The sequence below is a fragment of the Arachis stenosperma genome, chromosome 10, assembly GCF_014773155.1.
Source record: "Arachis stenosperma cultivar V10309 chromosome 10, arast.V10309.gnm1.PFL2, whole genome shotgun sequence".
Classification (NCBI taxonomy): domain Eukaryota; kingdom Viridiplantae; phylum Streptophyta; class Magnoliopsida; order Fabales; family Fabaceae; genus Arachis; species Arachis stenosperma.
Window position 1 is genome coordinate 1,936,275 of NC_080386.1, and position 15,672 is coordinate 1,951,946.

The 15,672-nt window shown below is 26.2% G+C and overlaps 2 protein-coding genes across 2 annotated transcripts; both read right to left on the reverse strand.

The window, feature by feature from the left end:
• Positions 1-283: 283 nt before the first annotated feature.
• LOC130957929 (GDSL esterase/lipase At1g28610-like) lies at positions 284-5,416 on the reverse strand. Its single transcript, XM_057884787.1, has 5 exons — positions 5,091-5,416; positions 4,660-4,893; positions 3,062-3,213; positions 2,699-2,972; positions 284-948 (listed from the first exon to the last, which is right to left on the reverse strand). Exons 1-5 carry the CDS (start codon positions 5,368-5,370, stop codon positions 707-709), a joined length of 1,182 nt encoding a protein of 393 aa, XP_057740770.1. The 5' UTR covers positions 5,371-5,416; the 3' UTR covers positions 284-706.
• A 4,922-nt stretch (positions 5,417-10,338) lies between these two features.
• On the reverse strand, positions 10,339-14,613 carry LOC130955858 (GDSL esterase/lipase At1g28590-like). The gene is made up of 5 exons (XM_057882842.1): positions 14,285-14,613; positions 13,652-13,885; positions 12,869-13,017; positions 10,900-11,173; positions 10,339-10,785 (listed from the first exon to the last, which is right to left on the reverse strand). Exons 1-5 carry the CDS (start codon positions 14,550-14,552, stop codon positions 10,547-10,549), a joined length of 1,164 nt encoding a protein of 387 aa, XP_057738825.1. The 5' UTR covers positions 14,553-14,613; the 3' UTR covers positions 10,339-10,546.
• Between the last annotated feature and the right edge of the window lie 1,059 nt (positions 14,614-15,672).

Sequence of the window (15,672 nt, forward strand, 5' to 3'; positions counted from 1 at the left end):
TTAGAACCATCAATGATTGGGGAACCCGCGGATCCATTTGCAACTCCTTTGGAAATATTGCCGGAATGGTATTTCTTTCCTGTATTTCAAATACTTCGTACAGTGCCCAATAAGTTATTGGGCGTTCTTTTAATGGTTTCGGTACCCGCGGGATTATTAACAGTACCCTTTTTGGAGAATGTTAATAAATTCCAAAACCCATTTCGTCGTCCAGTATCAACAACCATCTTTTTGATTGGTACTGCAGTAGCCCTTTGGTTGGGTGTTGGAGCAACATTACCTATTGAGAAATCCCTAACTTTAGGTCTCTTTTAAATTGATTCACTTGTGAATCCCAAACAATTCGATTGGGGGACTGTTTTCTTAAAAAAGAAACAAAATTTTCGTAAATGGTGGATATTTCTAAATAAAAAAAGTATGTCCTAAGCTTTAGCTTTTAATCCGCATATTTTTACCCTTCGTAATTCTTCCTCAGCCAGGCTTGTGCAGAATAGCAGAACAAGTAAAGTATTTGTAGCATAGCAAAAACAAAAATGCCTTCCTCGTCATTAATATGTTTGCTCGCGGCAATTGTAGCCTCTCGGGAGAATTGATGACTGCATCAAAGATGCACTTGCTATTGCTAATACTAGTACATCGGAGAATTCTGAATTGGTTAGTTTAAATAGCCCCGGACTGTGGAACAAGGGAGTATCCCGAACCTACATCATATCATTGAATCACATGACGATGAGATACTAATTTTAGGCTTAGTGTATAAACCTTTCAATAGAGCTTTGGCAATCCATTTATATGCTGCTTCAGTTAAGTGTATACCATCCCATGAAATATATTTGGATGGATCATCACAAGCAATCACCTCTGGATCTCCACAACGCACCGATGAATCGTAATTATTATTCACATTTTCGGGAACACAACAAGCATCATGAGTTGAATTTGTGAATCCTGCGTTAGCACGAAGAAACAACAGTACAATTATTGATAATTAATTAACCACGAGAGCCTCCATTGTATTGTAAATCTAATATTATATAGGAAATAATAAACAAAACATGGGATAGTACAATATATTGGAAGCCAAAATTAAATAACCACCACATGATGAAACACATGCATGTGTTGACCGTGAATAATCTCAAGGAGATCGCAAAAAAGGTTAAGTCACGTATTATTTTTTTATTATAAGTAAAGTTAATTTTTTTTAAATTAAAGAATTCTCTTCCTTTTTTTATCTTTTTTATTTTTTTGTTCACTCTATCTCTTTTATATATCATTATTAATAACTAATTACAAATTTAGAAATCAAAATATGAAACATGATATTTTTTAATTACATTAAAATTAAATTAAAATTAAAAAATAGTTATATTATATATTTTATTATATATTATTAACTAATTTAATAAATAAAATCTGGCACACGACACTTTTTTATTAAAATTGAGAGAAAATATTTCTCTTCAAAATTAATAAATTCCCTTCTTACATTTGCTTATCTACTTCTCTCCTTTTTTCTATTTCTATCTACCCTTCTCACTCTATATATAATTTATAATTTATATTTTATATTAATAATTTAACAAATCAATATATCTCACTAAATATTTTTATTACAATTAAAATAAATTTTTTTCTTCTAAAATTAACAAATTTCCTCTCTTATTCTTTATCTTTTTCTCTATTTTTCTCATTTTTTATTTTTCTTTATCTTTTGTTCTACAAAAAATAAAATTAATAAAATAATATAATTCAAATAAAAATATTGTTATTATTATTATATACATATTTTTTGGTTTTTTATTTAATTTTAAGTATTCACCGCTTATCTTTCTAATCTATATTTTTTTATTTTTTCTTTCAAATATTTATTACATATAATTTGAAGAGAATACTAATGTTATATTTAAAAATTAGAATCAAGATTCAACTATATTGTTAAAAAAATTAATTTTGAATTAATTTTATAACTATCAATATAATTTTTTATGCTAATATCTGATTATATTTTCATATACATATAGAAAAAAATTAATTTTAAATAGCAAAAGTATAAAAATTAATTATTTTTATTTGTACAACAGATTTAACACCTAATCAAATGTAAAACTATACATGCTAATTTTTTTCAAATTTTAGATAACAAATATTAAAATTAATTATTAGTAAAAAATTAAACTCTTTCACATAAAAATAATAACTAAAAATCTTATTATTTTGATTTTTTTATTTATGGAGATTCTGGTCTTCTTAATCGATGGAAATTTTGTCTCCTACAACCTTTTTATAAAAATAGTTTGGTTCTATAAATCTTTTATGTCATAATCTATAATGTCAGGACAAAACTGACGTAATTTTAAAAGATTTATATTCCTATAATATTTTTACGGATAAAAATACTAGTACATATATACTTTAGGATTTTTTTTATGATATCACTAATTTAATAGGTTAATAACTAATTTTAAAGTATTATTCGAATTTTCGACAATTGTTTAAAAGAATAAATGAGATAATTTTCACCAATCCAAGTTTATTAAGGTTAAGATTTAGAATTTAAAATTTAAAATTTAGAATTAGAAATTTAAGATAAAAAATAATTTCAAAAAAATTACTGGAAAAAATACTCTCTGGTTAAACTTTTAAACAAAATAAGCAATACAATAAGCAAAAGAAAGATAAGAGATGAGTTATGCACCAAATAGGCTTGGAGATTGATATAATGAGTAGGCAGCATGATAATAATCTGCATAAATGATGTTTGTATGGGGATGAAGCACTTGAAGTCGATTGAGTTCAGCATAAAGCTTCTTGTTGTAATCTTTAGCAACCTTATTTAACCATTTGAGACAACCAGCATGATCATACTCTCCCATGTCAGTAGTATGGTATATATTCAAATAGAAGAAAGAGCATCCAAGAGGAAAGTTTCCGGGAACCAATAGAGTTTGAGCCCCCACATCAATTAATTTCTGAAAGCGATTATATAAAATAATGAGACGATTATGTATTATAGTAGCATGTATTTATATTTGTATTTCAATAATAAAATATTACATACATTGATAGTTGAAGAGATTTCATTTATCACATTTGGCACATACGTCCTCATTATTTCATCTACACTCGTATACTGAAAGAGAGGATGGTTGAGATCGTTGCCACCAATCTCCCCAACAAAAAACAAAGACTTTCCAAGAATTTCTTTACAGCCTGCAAAATAAGATCATATTTGCTCCTTACTTATATTATTTTAAGTACTGCCAAAAACAGTTAAGCTATTCTGCTGTTCATATTGCATCGACTTATTAGTTTTCTTTTGTTATTATTAGGTTTAATTAGTTGGTTAGTTTATGTAGTCTTATCAAAAATTTAATTAGGTATTTATATTTTTTAATTAAAATTTTAAATTATTTTTAATTTTATAGTTAAGTCATTTTTATATTAAAAATATTAAAATTAACAAAAATATTTTTGAAAAAATATATATGTGATCAAAGATGTAATATCAAACCAAATCTATTATTTGTAGAAATAATAACCATGTATTTAAATGTCATTTTTTATTAACTCTAATATATTAAACTTTAACGTGAAAATATATATTGATAATAGCATGCATAAAACAATTAAGTATTTATTGAATTAAAAAAAAACACACAATCATAAATAATAAAAAAGAAAATCTTACACCACCCATCTAAAAACGAAAATAAATTAATTCTTCAGGTCCAACCATAATGAATAATGAAAAGTTTAGTAGTGGGTTCGTTTGTTTAATTTGACTTGTCAACATTCCCAAAAAAAAAAAAGAAACTCTTTTCGTAGAAAGTAAATAATTACTTTTTTATGTCGTGGCCTTCTCCCCAAAAAAATTGTTGATGTTTTGTTTTATTTATTTATGTGCTTTTCTTTAATTTTCATCATGTTATTGTTGAAGATAATTTTTACTTTTTAGGTAAAATATAATTTTCTTTGCCATAAAACAATTATTGAATCCAAAACGAATTCGCTTATAAAATATTTTCTTTCTTGATATCATTAGGGTCTATTTGAGAAGTTTTAAAAATAATATCTTTGAGTTTTTGACTTATGAAGAATAATAATATTAATGTCTGGTATAATTTTTAAAATTAAATTGTAATTTTTTAATAAATTATTTAAAAACTTATAAAAAAGTTAAAAAATGACTTCTCCCATAATAAAAAATTTTTTATCATATTTTTTTAAATAAATACTTTTAAAACTAAAAACCCAAATACAAAATAACTTATTTATAAACTATTTTTAATATAGTCATTTATTATTTAAATTACTTTTCAAAAAGAGTTTAATTAAACTGTTTATCCAAACTAAACTTTAGTGGTTTAATAGCAACTACTAATGGCGTTATTATTTTGTAAAGAAGACTGTAGTAGTTCAGTAATTTTAGTTATTATTTCATTATTATAAATATTAAATTATTTTTAATAAATAAATTTTATTAATTTATAAGTATAAATTTTAAAAAATATGAGTATAAATTATATTGATTTATGTGTATAAATTTGAATAAATATAAATATAAATTATTATTAACAAAATATTAAACCAAAATGATAATATTTCAATATTCCTAATGTGAAGGAAGAGTGGGAGAGAAAAAGGAAAAATGATTACCTGAAGAAGAATTACAAATGGAAGGAAGCAAGTGTAGGAACCAATCTAGCTGCACTCCGAGAGAATAGTTGGTGGCAATATCATTTATACCCTTATCCACGAAGAAGCTGGGATCTAAAGCAGTGGCACCTCCAACTGCAAAGTTGACTCCCTCCTCCATGGGCTTCCAATCTCTTATCTTGCCATTCTTGATTCCCAAGTAAGGTTTCAGCAGCGGAATTCCCATGTGCTCAGCTATATACACATACATATATAAGAAAGTTGGACTAGTAATTTTTGTGTCTTGCGGTTAACATTTAATTATAAAAAAAATTGAGTAATTTTTTATTATTAGATGTAATCTCACACTATTAAAAATATTATTGATAGATAATTGATGATTACAAAACACAAAAGAGTATAATTAAAAAGAAGATCGAGCGAGATGTTACCAAAGAAATCGATGATAAGGCGGCCATTAGACCATCTTCCAGTTGGGTGATGGAAGTAGGTTTCACCATAAGGAAGGTTTAATACGAGAGATTGCGACGGTGGTATGTGATGATCGGTGTTAATGTCAAAGTATAAGTTTCCGGTGTCGGCAATGGAATCTCCGAAGCTGTATATGGTTGTGAAGCAGCGGCTGGAAATGGAGGAAGAAGCAGCCACGTGGAGGAGGGCGATAAGAAGCTGAAGCGGTGCTGTCAAAAACTTGAGCCATGAAGAAGCCATGTGCTGTCCCTCTCACACCTCCAATTCTCTGGCTGTTGAAAATTCAGTGCCTCCTCTTTTGCTCTTTTATAATCCTTTACGACCACAATCACCATAGCAATTAAGACACTCATTTTTAATAAAAATAGAAGACTAGAACCCGCAACTTTTGAATTGAGTATAGAAAAATATGTTATTTAAATTATAACTCATTGACATTTTTAGTATTTTTGTTATTATTTAATTAGTATAAATATTAAATTATTTTTAATAAATAAATTTTATTAATTTGTATATGTAAATTATATATTTATTATATATAAAATTTTTATAAATATAAATATAAATTATTATTAATCAAATACTAATAAAGAATAATAATATTTATTGATAGTATAGTATTGCACTCTACATACATATTAATTATTTACCATAAAATTGACACACCACCTAACATATACACGTTCTTTTTTAGGAATCATTTTCACCTGAACCGTAGTTGTCAATAAAATGAATTTTCGTTAATAATTTTTTTTATAAATAACTTATTGACTTTAATAATGATTTACATATTTTTAGCAGTTATAAATGGTGATAAAAATAAAATCAAATTATGTGTATTAAAGTTTGTAAAGTTTTTTTTTCTCATTTTTTATTAATACCTTAAGTTAATCTTAGACAAATATGTAAAAGTATTCAGTTATATATATGGGACCAAATTAAATGTTTGTGTTATATATAACTTTAATGCTACACCTATCACTTTATAGTTATTATTGTAGAATATATATTATATCAATACATTTATTGTATTACGAAAATCTATAATGAAAATAATTTATCCTAGTTTTTATCAAAATTAAATTCTACTTATGAGTAAACACGCACATTTATAAAAACAAATTAGATCAAACATCTTAATTTTTAACAAATTTTTGTTTTCTAAAAATTCTCTACAACTACTATAATGAAACATTGGTCTTTTCATTATTTTAAATGAAATTAATTTATCTTATAATAATATTTTTTAAAATTAATTATTTTATAATAAAATTTGTTAAACAAATTATTTATTCGACATTAAAAATTTAACTGAATGAGTGATATTAATCTATCCAAAAAATAAAAAAATTGTTGAGAGTAAAGTGTTCATTCTAATTTTTTTTAGACCAATTTGAGTCTTTAGTCAACTCTTATTTATACATATTTTAAATACATCATATCATATTATGATGATTTTCATTGATATAAAATATTTTTATAAGTAAAATATATACAAAATAATATTATATGAATAATAAAATTTATTATTTTTTATTAATTCTCTAAACATCAATAATATAAAAATAAAATATTGATCAAGATATTTTTCATTTATAAATTCTAAAATTTTTCACACACCAGTGATTTTTGAAAAAAAAAATAAATTACCTAATAAAAGCTAACATCTAAAAATAATTAAATATTTCCTATGAAGTAAATAGAAGAGGATTGTCGGCCATGTATTGTTATTAAATGAATCGTTGACATTTATGATTTATCCGGAATCTCCAACAACTCAGAAACCGGCGCTATCTCCGTTGCAAGTTGCAACCATTTATCGATGATGCTTATAAAGGCGTTCTAGTCTCGAACGAGGATTTGGATCTTCTAAATTTTAAATTTTATTTTAAGAAATAAAGTGTGATCTTTTACTATTAATTTTATAGGTAAGACCAAGAATAAATATAAAAAAAAAATTATTCAAGGACAAAAAATTATACTTTACTTTCTAAAATGAAATTTAAACTTTAGAGGATTTAAATTTCTCGAACGAATATAGGCTTATTCTTCTGTTAACTACAATTCACACAATTAATCTGCCATTTCTACTATTATAATTCTCGTTTAACAAATTAAAGCAAGCAATATTTTTTGCTATTATCACGCATCGTCATCAGTCGTCACCTACCTCACCAGATGTTCCATGCTCACAATTCTTTTATTCATAAAAGGTAGTTACCCATCACTTTCGATCTTTATAGTGAAATTTTACAAATATAACCACGTGGCGAAGAGCACGTTGAACCAGAGAAAAGTGAGAGGAAAGGTGAAAATTCAGGTGCAGTTGATTTTACGTGAAGTTGATATTTAAGAAACATTAGATAATTTAACTGATTAACAACTCTTAGATATCAACTTCACGTAAAATCGACTTCATCTGAATTTTCACCAAGAGAAAAATGAGTAATGAAACTTGTAATAATGATGAGTCTCAATTATTACAATGCTAATTAACTACCTGATAGATATAGCAAACTGTACAACTTGTCATAACTAATTACACTGGAAGCAAACTCTGTAACAAACTTAACATAGTGTAAATAGCAATCACCTAGCTAATTCTTGACCACAAACTTTGATTGACTTCTTCTAATTCAACTGTTTGGGGTAACTGCTGATGATAGCAAAGTAAGAAGGTTAAGCTGTGGCAGTGTTGTCATTTCTGAAGCTTCACTGATTTTGGTTTTCTGCCACTTTGATCTCAATTGCTTTATGCGTGCAGATTGTGAAACGTGGGAAGCGTCACACTCACACTACTCAATAGTGATGATTATTCTGTTATCCACTATTGATATTAAAGATTAAAAATGAATATTTCCTATATTTTATTCTAAAGTTTTACATACACAAGCCCTACTAATTATTGCCTCGTGCTTCACGCGGACAATAAAGAAGTCTCGTCCAATCTCAACAATTTTTGGTTTGGCCTACTAATAGATATTAACATATGAACATATATGATATCGTCTCTATCAATTTTTTTTTCATTCCATCAATCACATTTTAACTAAAGTTTTTATATTATTTTTTTCTGACCATCTTTATATATATACTATTCATTAATTTTAAATTCACATACGCATCAATTTAATGCATGCCCGTGTTGTCTCTTTAAATGTCCCCCCCCCCCCTTTTCTTTTAGCGGCGGTTTTGAACCGCCGCGAGGTTGATTAACCGCCGCTAAACATCTATCAATTTTGCGGCGGTTGCAACTGACTCAATCGTAGGGCTCGAACTTGGAACCTGGAGGAAAGAAAAACTTTAACAATGTCATGTTACCACCAAGCCAAATGTCTCTTCGATATATATAGCGCTAATAATTATATATATCATATGAACACATTTAATTGCCACACAGATTTTTGTTGTATACTTTATATATCTGATCATTGTTATTATAGGCACCTTATATATTGGGTAAAATTCACAATTAAATCAAATGGAGGACTAAATTACACAATTCTACCAAATTGAAAAACATTACCAGGATCTCCCAAAAGCATATTCTTATGTAATTCGAATCAGTCTCATTTGAATTAGACAAACAAACACTACTTTGAATTAGTCCTATTCAAATTAGTAGTAATGCTTGTAATTGGAATTTGTCCAATTTGAATTATGCTTGCATGTAGTCTTATGGTAGTTCGAACCAGGGTGATTCGAATTATGCACGCTAGGTCGTCCCTAGTAATTCGAATGAGTCTGCTTCGAATTAATTTTGGACCATAGTAGATCGAATTAATTTACGTCTATTTATATATGATCCAAGCATATATAAAGAGTACAATAAAGAGTACATCTAATAATATTCATAATAAATTCAATAAAGAGTATATTCAATCATAAATAAAAAAAACAATAATTATAAATATTTTTTATAAATTATTAAAAATAAAATATTTTCTAAAAATATTTATTAAGATTTAGAATTTAGTCTTTAATATTTAAAATTAGTAAAATATTTGTCAAAAATATTATATTTTGTTGGTCAGTTAGCATTATTGAATCTATTAACCATAATAATATGTAGATAATTGATTGGTTTTCATATAAAAATATTTTTATTCTATTTAGTATTTAATTTTGATAAAACATTATTTTATTTTAAATTTAGTTATTATGAATTCTTATATCTAAGAATACAAGCTAAGATTGTTATTTAAAAAAAATTTAAATTTTTTATTTTAATAAATGCCCAACAAATCATTAAAATAAAAAAAATGATAATTTAAAATTATTTTTGTAAAATTATAACGTTTTGAATTTTTAATGACTTGTAGAAAATATTTTTAATTATTATTTTTAATATTTTATAGAAGATATATATAATTATTATTTTTAAAAAATGTTTGATTTTTAACTAGTCCAGAATATGATTTTATTTTCTTCTTTTACATCCATATTTGAATGCAAATTTAAATGCCAATAAAGTAAACAAAAAAATCTTATTAGTAAATTTGTTCACATGAGTTAACATATATAGCTTATTTAACTTGTGAAATTTTTATTTATGTAAAACGAATGTAGAAAAAGTGTTACAAGTTTAAGTAACAATGATTTAAACATATATAGTTTAAGATAGTAGTATTTACTTAACTAGATTATACCTAAATGATTATTACTAAAGAAAACATTGCAATATGTGGTAATACGCATTTTGCGGCGGTTTAAAAGTAAACACCGCAAAATGCCTAACAAGAAGTCACCGGCGGACATATCGCGACGGTTTTCGAAAAGAAGCCACGAAATACAAACCTGACCGGCAATATAGCGACGGTTTGAAGAAAACCGCCGCGAAATGTTAACCTTACAGCAATATAACGGCGGTTTTAGCAAAATCGTCGCTAAATGTCGTCCTGATTGCAACCCCAACCTTTAACCGCCGCTATATGTGCCGTAATTTGTCTTTTCGTGGCACATTTACAAAACCGCCGCAAAATAACCGTCGCTATCTTAAGGATTTGTTGTAGTATTAATTGGTGGAGACGAGGAATTGATAACCAAATCTTTTTTTAGTCTATTTTAATTTTGATATCATATATCTAAATAAACGTCCTATATATGATATAAACAATATATCTTTGGTACTATTTATTATTTACATATTTTTTAAAATTATAATTTAAAAAGAATCACATAACATACAAATAATATATACAAGCATAATTCAATAAGCGAATAATTAAATTAGAATTTACAAGAACAATTTCTAATTATCTAATTGCGTCTTTAAGGATGCTACTAAATGTGGTACATTGGTTGATGATCTCAACATATATATGGAAGCCTTTCAAACTCTCAAAAACAAGTTGTCTGAGCTACTATATATACTTCTAACACTTTAAAAACAAATAGATTTGATATATATATATAGTTATATTTCTGAATCACATGAGCTACCAATACTAGGATTAGTATATGGTCCATTTAATAAACCTTTTGCAATCAATTTATATGCTGCCTCAGTGAGGTGTAAACCATCCCAAGAAATAAATTGGGATGGATCATCACAAACAACAGTAACTCCTGGTTTGCCACAATCAATTGGTCCCTTGATTTTGTTTGGAATCCCAGCAGGTGGACAACAAGCACTAAGTAATGATTCTTTGAATCCTGCAAAACCATGAATTGATATATAACTACACTCAAAATCCTCCTAATGAAATTAACTTTGCATATGTGTGATATAAGCAAAAAGGATAATGCGGAGTTATATTATTTATTTACCAAAATGTGTGGGGGATTGATATATTTGCAAGGCAGCATGATAATAATCTGCATAGATGATATTGACATTGGGATGAAGCACTTGGAGTCGATTTATTTCACCATAAAGTTGCTTGTTAAAGTATTCTGCAAACTTGTTTAACCACTTGAGACAACCAATTTTATCATATGCTTCACTATCTTCAGTCTTGAACATTGACAAATAGACATAATTGCATCCAAGAGGGAAGTTTCCAGGAACTAGGAGAGTTTGAGCTCCCAAATCAATCAGTTTCTGCCAACCAAACACAAAATTAAATAAATATATAATTCACCAAAGATTCAGGGACGTAGTAAGTTACAATTGAAATAGAAATTAAACTAATAAAAAAGAATTGCTCAGAGCATCAAGAGACAGCCTCAAATAGACAGACACTACAACAAAAATGACAACCTTAAGACAAATGAGTCATAACTCATAAGGGGGAGAATATGAAATTCACTAACCATAATACTGATGGATGATAAAAAACAATCAGTCTAAATAATTTATATTTATTTTATCGGTTTTGCTAGATAGACAATTACTTTTGTAAACAATATGAACAATAGACTCTAAAATTAACCCAATAAAAAAAAAAAAGAATGCTAGGGGCTAGTAATTTTATTAAATTCTGGCCAGCACTTAACCATCAAAAGGAAATTGAATTATTCTACACCATTAGATGCAATCTCACACTATTAAAAACATTATTGATGGTTAATTGATGGCTAAAAACTACAAAATCTGCTGGCCCCTAGACTTTCTCTAAAAAAAAATACTCTACCCCCAACTTACTTCCTAAACCCTAATATTAGGATAATTATCCATATACCTAGTAAATTGAACATCCAACCATTGTTAACTATTAATGAGTAAATCAAATCAAAAGGAATAATCATCTAATTAAAAATGATCAATATAATCATCTGCATACCTATTAAATTAAATATTCAGTATATCCATTGTTTACATTGTTTAATTTTTTCATTTTCTTCCTATACTTTTTCTTATTTTATTTATTATTTATTTATTTATTATAGAGTATATTAAATAAAATAAAAAATAAAAAATTATTTTTAATTAATATTTTTTGTTATCAAATATTTTGATTCACTGAGCACAAATATCTTCACATTCAAATGTTGAAAATAAATCAGTACTACCATATATAAAACAATAACAGCCAACGATTTCACACTTTCCAGGGAATTTTACTTCTTGCTATATTATATATTTCATTGCAATAATTAACTATGAACGATATAATTCGTTAGAATTCAAATAAAACAAAGATGTATGTGATTGGTTGATATAACGTCATACCATACATGTCAGCACTTATGCCATATTAATTGATGAAAAGTTAAATAAATAATTCAAATAAACTGTTAGATAAGAAGAAGAGTGGATATTCTCTAGTAAAAAAAAATTGTGATCTCTCATTTTTTATTATTTTTTTTATATTTATTTTTTGTCTCATTTATAAAGTTAATGGTGAGAGATCACACTTCATTTCTTCAAGTGTTAAAAAAATTGGAAATGATTTATTTTCGATAAAAATATATGCCATTATAGGAGAAGCACAGACAATTGAGGCCAGCAGTTTTATTGAAATTTGGCCAGTATTTAACCAGCAAAAATAAAGTGAGTGATCTCTCACTTTTGGATGAAATCTCACACCATTAAAATAACCAATGATGACTAATTGATAACTACAAATCACAAAACTTGCTGACCTCCTAACATTTCTCTTATTCTAATATATATTTATGTTTTTGAAAATATTTAATAACAAAAAATAATAAATTAAAATTAACTAAAATTTATTTTATTTAATATTTATTAATTATTATAATAATTAATAAATATTAAATAAAATAAATTCTGCCCTTTTTTTTATTCTTTTAACATTGTCGTTATATTTTTATATATTTTTAAAATTCTTACCCTGATAGCCAAAGAGATTTCATTAATCACATTGGGTACGTATGTCCTGAGTTCTTCAATACTCTTGCGTAAAAATAGATGATGGTTGAAGTCATTGCCACCAATCTCACCCACAAGAAATAACGAGCTCCCAAGTACTTCTTTACACTCTGCAAAATTAGACCATAGTTTAATTTAATTACTCGCCTTATAAATGTGTGTGTTTGTATTTTGTATTGGTTTAGTTTTAAGGTGTGTGCTTCACCCCTCCTAAAAATTTATTTTTTTATTAGAACTTAAATATTTTATACCACATCAATTAGATATAGTTAACATCAAGAATAAGTAATTTTGTTTATAGAAATAAAAGATGAAATAAGAGAAATTTTTAGATGCTTCGAGAATAATTTAGTACTTTTATTATGATTTATTAATTGTCTTTGGTGAGAGTATTTTTCGACTGAACTCTTCTTTTAATCGGCATATCCTTGTAGACTCTATAAAAAAAGTATTATAAATTTATTATTTTTATTTGAATCTTAAAAGTTAATAAATAGAAACTAAAAGCATACAAATAATGGATAACTTCAATAATTCTATCAACTGATGATAAAGCTAAAAGTTATTTCGAAAATTATTTTATTAAAACATTTAAAGATTATTTCACCTCCTACTTTTTCTATTTTGGGGGAAAAGAACTTTATGTAGTTAGAACACTTGAAAGTTGAAAGTGAAATCTAAACAGTAAACACACTTACAAAAATTGGAAACAAAACAAAATGATGGATATAACTAGAAAGTTACCTGAAGGAGAATGACAGATAGAAGGGAGCAACTCCTCTGTGAACCAATGTAACTGCACTCTCAAAGAGTAGTTTGTAACAACATTAGAGATCCCCTTCTCTAAGTAGAAGCTTGAATCTAAAGCAGTGGCTCCTGCAACCGCAAAATTCACCCCCTCCGTTGGCTTCCAATCTTTTATCGTCCCGCTCTTTATTCCCAGATACGGCTTCAGCAGTGGGAACCCCATCTTCTCAGCTGCCAAACCCAATATATTAAATTTTTAGGATAAGTAATTTCATAATATAGCATAAGGACTTTTGTTAGGTAGACAATGATTTTTGTGAATATAATTTGTGAACAATAAATTTTAAAATTAATTCTATAAAGTAAAAACACGGTGCACTTTAAATTACTTACCTAAATTTTAATATTAAGATAACCATCCACATATTTAATAAATTGAATATCCGATATATCAATTCTTTATATTATTTAGTATTTTCATTGTTTATACTTTTTTATAGTATAAAATTCTGTATCCCAAAAATTAGGAGTACGATTTTGTATGAACAGAAAAAAATAGCATAAAATAAATTAAAGAAAAAAATACATACAAAAATCAAACAAACTAAAATAAAAGTCTGGATTAGTTACCGATGAAATCGATGATAAGGCGGCCATCAGACCATCTTCCAGTAGGGTGATGGAAAAAGGTTTCTCCATAAGGAACGTGTAATGCCAAAGTTTGTGATGAAGAGAGTGTATGATTAGTATCATAGTTGGAGTTTCCGGTGTCGGCGAGAGAATCTCCGAAGCTGTATATTGCTCTGTAGCACCGATTTGAGGAAGATAATGGTGTTGCCCCGGCAACCACGTGTACGGCAAGAACCACCAGAAACCAAACCCATGATGAAGAAGCCATACAATGCTGAAGATGAGGGAATCTAATGATATAATGAATCTAAGTGTTATATTCTTACCATGAAACTTACTCCTCCTAAGCAACATATATAGATGAGAAATTTTGTGCCGTGGTAGGATTCTATCGCTATCAGCTTTTTATTATTAATTTAATCGGTAGTACTACCTAGCGAATAATATATGGGTTATACTACTTGTACTTCAAAATTTGTTATCAAAATCAGTTACTAATATAAAATACATATTAATAAATATACATAAAAAATAAATTAAATCACACATATATTTATACACAAATATATTAATGATAGATTTTAGTGACTAATTTTAATATATAAATAATATTTCTCTTAATATATAGATGAGACCACGCAATTAATAGATGAGAACGTACACCTCAGATCTAAAATGTTAAAAATTATACAATTTTTTAAAAATAAATTTCAAATCCTTATATATATATTGTTAACCACTTAACCCTACAAAATTCTGCACATTTTATAAAAAAATCAAACATTTTAAATTTGGTTAGTCTCAATTTATATATTAAAAAATTATTAATTTGTAATATAATAAAAAATCTGTTTCAATTTATTGATTATAAATGTTATATATTTAAAATTTTAAATACTATATATTTAAAATTATAGATATTAAATTAAAAATATTTTAATAATTTTTATTATACAACTCATATTTTTTAATAGAGATTATTATAAAATAAAAATAAAAATAAAAAATAAAATATGAGAAAAAATTATAAAATAAATTTTTAAATAAAATTATTAATTCATCATATTAAAATTAATAAATAAGCATACATATAAATATCAAATAAAATTTTAAATTAATTTAAAATCATGAACTGTTAGCACATATAGGAAATAAATTGAAATATATAATAAGAGGTATATATAGTGTAGAACTGGATAATATTAATCTTAAAATTTTTTTTACTTATATATAAATATTAGATGTCTAAAATTATGAATGTTATGTGTATAAAATTATAGATATTATGAATGTAAAATTATAAATGCTATATATGTAAAATTATGGATGTTAATTTAAAAATATTTTTATAAATATTATTATACAACGTAACATACTTTTATATATTG

What these genes read in the sequence shown, in the direction of transcription:
- LOC130957929 (XM_057884787.1), bottom strand. Translation starts at nt 5,370, where the DNA reads ATGGCTTCTTCATGGCTCAAGTTTTTGACAGCACCGCTTCAGCTTCTT. An exon ending in AAATCTCTTCAACTATCAAT is followed by an intron (nt 2,973 to 3,061) that starts GTATGTAATATT and finishes AATCGCTTTCAG; the next exon opens with AAATTAATTGATGTGGGGGC. An exon ending in TCAATCTCCAAGCCTATTTG is followed by an intron (nt 949 to 2,698) that starts GTGCATAACTCA and finishes GTGCTAACGCAG; the next exon opens with GATTCACAAATTCAACTCAT.
- LOC130955858 (XM_057882842.1), bottom strand. Translation starts at nt 14,552, where the DNA reads ATGGCTTCTTCATCATGGGTTTGGTTTCTGGTGGTTCTTGCCGTACAC. An exon ending in TATCTGTCATTCTCCTTCAG is followed by an intron (nt 13,018 to 13,651) that starts GTAACTTTCTAG and finishes CTAATTTTGCAG; the next exon opens with AGTGTAAAGAAGTACTTGGG. An exon ending in AAATCTCTTTGGCTATCAGG is followed by an intron (nt 11,174 to 12,868) that starts GTAAGAATTTTA and finishes TTTGGTTGGCAG; the next exon opens with AAACTGATTGATTTGGGAGC.